This window comes from Seriola lalandi, unplaced genomic scaffold (assembly GCF_002814215.2).
Source record: "Seriola lalandi dorsalis isolate HSWRI2012SDOR001 ecotype SW California unplaced genomic scaffold, Sedor1 jcf7180001975716, whole genome shotgun sequence".
Lineage (NCBI taxonomy): Eukaryota > Metazoa > Chordata > Actinopteri > Carangiformes > Carangidae > Seriola > Seriola lalandi.
In genome coordinates this window covers 1-1,470 of record NW_019446382.1, presented here as the reverse complement: position 1 = coordinate 1,470, position 1,470 = coordinate 1, and the positions used below count along the sequence as shown (strand labels likewise).

The 1,470-nt window shown below is 44.4% G+C and overlaps 1 protein-coding gene across 1 annotated transcript; it reads left to right on the top strand.

Moving 5' to 3' along the window:
- Window positions 1-390: 390 nt before the first annotated feature.
- On the top strand, window positions 391-1,312 carry LOC111655746 (histone deacetylase 5-like; the record flags this gene model as incomplete). Its single annotated transcript, XM_023407251.1, has 5 exons — window positions 391-511; window positions 681-730; window positions 817-924; window positions 1,025-1,080; window positions 1,225-1,312. Coding segments are annotated over 5 exons (423 nt in total), but the record flags the coding sequence as incomplete, so codon positions are not given.
- Between the last annotated feature and the right edge of the window lie 158 nt (window positions 1,313-1,470).

The window sequence follows — 1,470 nt, the reverse complement described above, 5'->3', positions numbered from 1 at the left end:
CACACACACACACTCAAACACCCAAACATTTGTACCTCTATCTTTGTGAGGACATATGTTGACAACCCAAGCCCCTTACCCTAACCCCAGAAACCCCTAAGGCTAATTGTAACATTAAGCCTCAAACCCACAATGCTGTGAGATATCCCAGCACGCATTGCTATGTACTGCTTATGTTCACCTCCCAAGTGTGCGGTTAAAGCCCTCATGGCAGTTTATTATCATCAGTTGCTGTAAATGCATCATTTCTGGATTTTCCATCTCATGTATAAAAGCTTTTTTATTACAACAGGCAATTGCTAAATATCCCTTGTATTATTGTTTTTTTCTAATGTGCAAATTAAAAATGCAAAAACTTTACTCAGTCTGTCTCTGTCTGTGTGTGAGCAGAGGATTCGTGGGCGTAAAGCGTCTCTGGATGAGATCCAGTCTGTTCATTCAGAGTTTCACACTCTGCTCTATGGAACCAGTCCGCTCAATCGACACAAACTGGACCACAAGAAACTGCTGGGTAACTGTCTGTCTGTCTGTCTGTCTGTCTGTCTGTCTATCTGTCTGTCTGTCTAGGTATTTTTTATGCACGTGTGTACATGCTAATATGAACTTTGTGGTTTCTCTGTAATGCATCCTGATGCTCACACACTACAGTTCCTGTAACCTCTGCTGATTGGTTGTTTCAGGTCCAATCAGCCAGAAGATGTACGCCGTTCTTCCCTGTGGAGGAATAGGGGTGAGACAACCTTTCTGTCAGTATCTGATACTGTTTTATCTCTCAGAGTTGAAGCCCTGGACTGAGCTCTGTGCTGCCCCCTGCAGGTGGACAGTGACACAGTGTGGAATGAAATGCACTCATCAGCGGCGGTTCGCATGGCGGTTGGCTCGGTCATCGAGCTGGCCTTCAGAGTGGCGGCAGGGGAGCTGAAGGTAACGCATGGAGATATTCACAAGTGTGTACACACATACACACACTGAACATAAACTTTTGTGGGACCTGTCCTTCACACTGTGTTTGTTTTTGCACTAGAACGGCTTCGCGGTGGTGCGTCCACCAGGTCACCACGCTGAGGAATCCACTGCCATGTAAGCTCACCCACAACTTTACTGTTACACAACTAGATATTTCACATCTTCATGTTGACTTACAGTTTGTACCCTTTTTTGTATGTATGCGTGTGTGGGTGTGTGTGTGTGGGTGTGTTTGTGTGTGGGTGTGTGTGTGAACAGGGGCTTTTGTTTCTTCAATTCAGTAGCCATCACTGCAAAGCTGCTGCAACAGAAACTGGGAGTGGGCAAGATCCTCATTGTGGATTGGGTGAGAAGCACTGATACACTCACACACACACACACACACACACACACACACACAATCTGTCAGCATTGTCACCAGATATTTGACGAGAAAATATTGACAATATTTATTTGGCAAGAACACAGAGATTTACTCATAAATAGTAAAATTAAAATTACTAT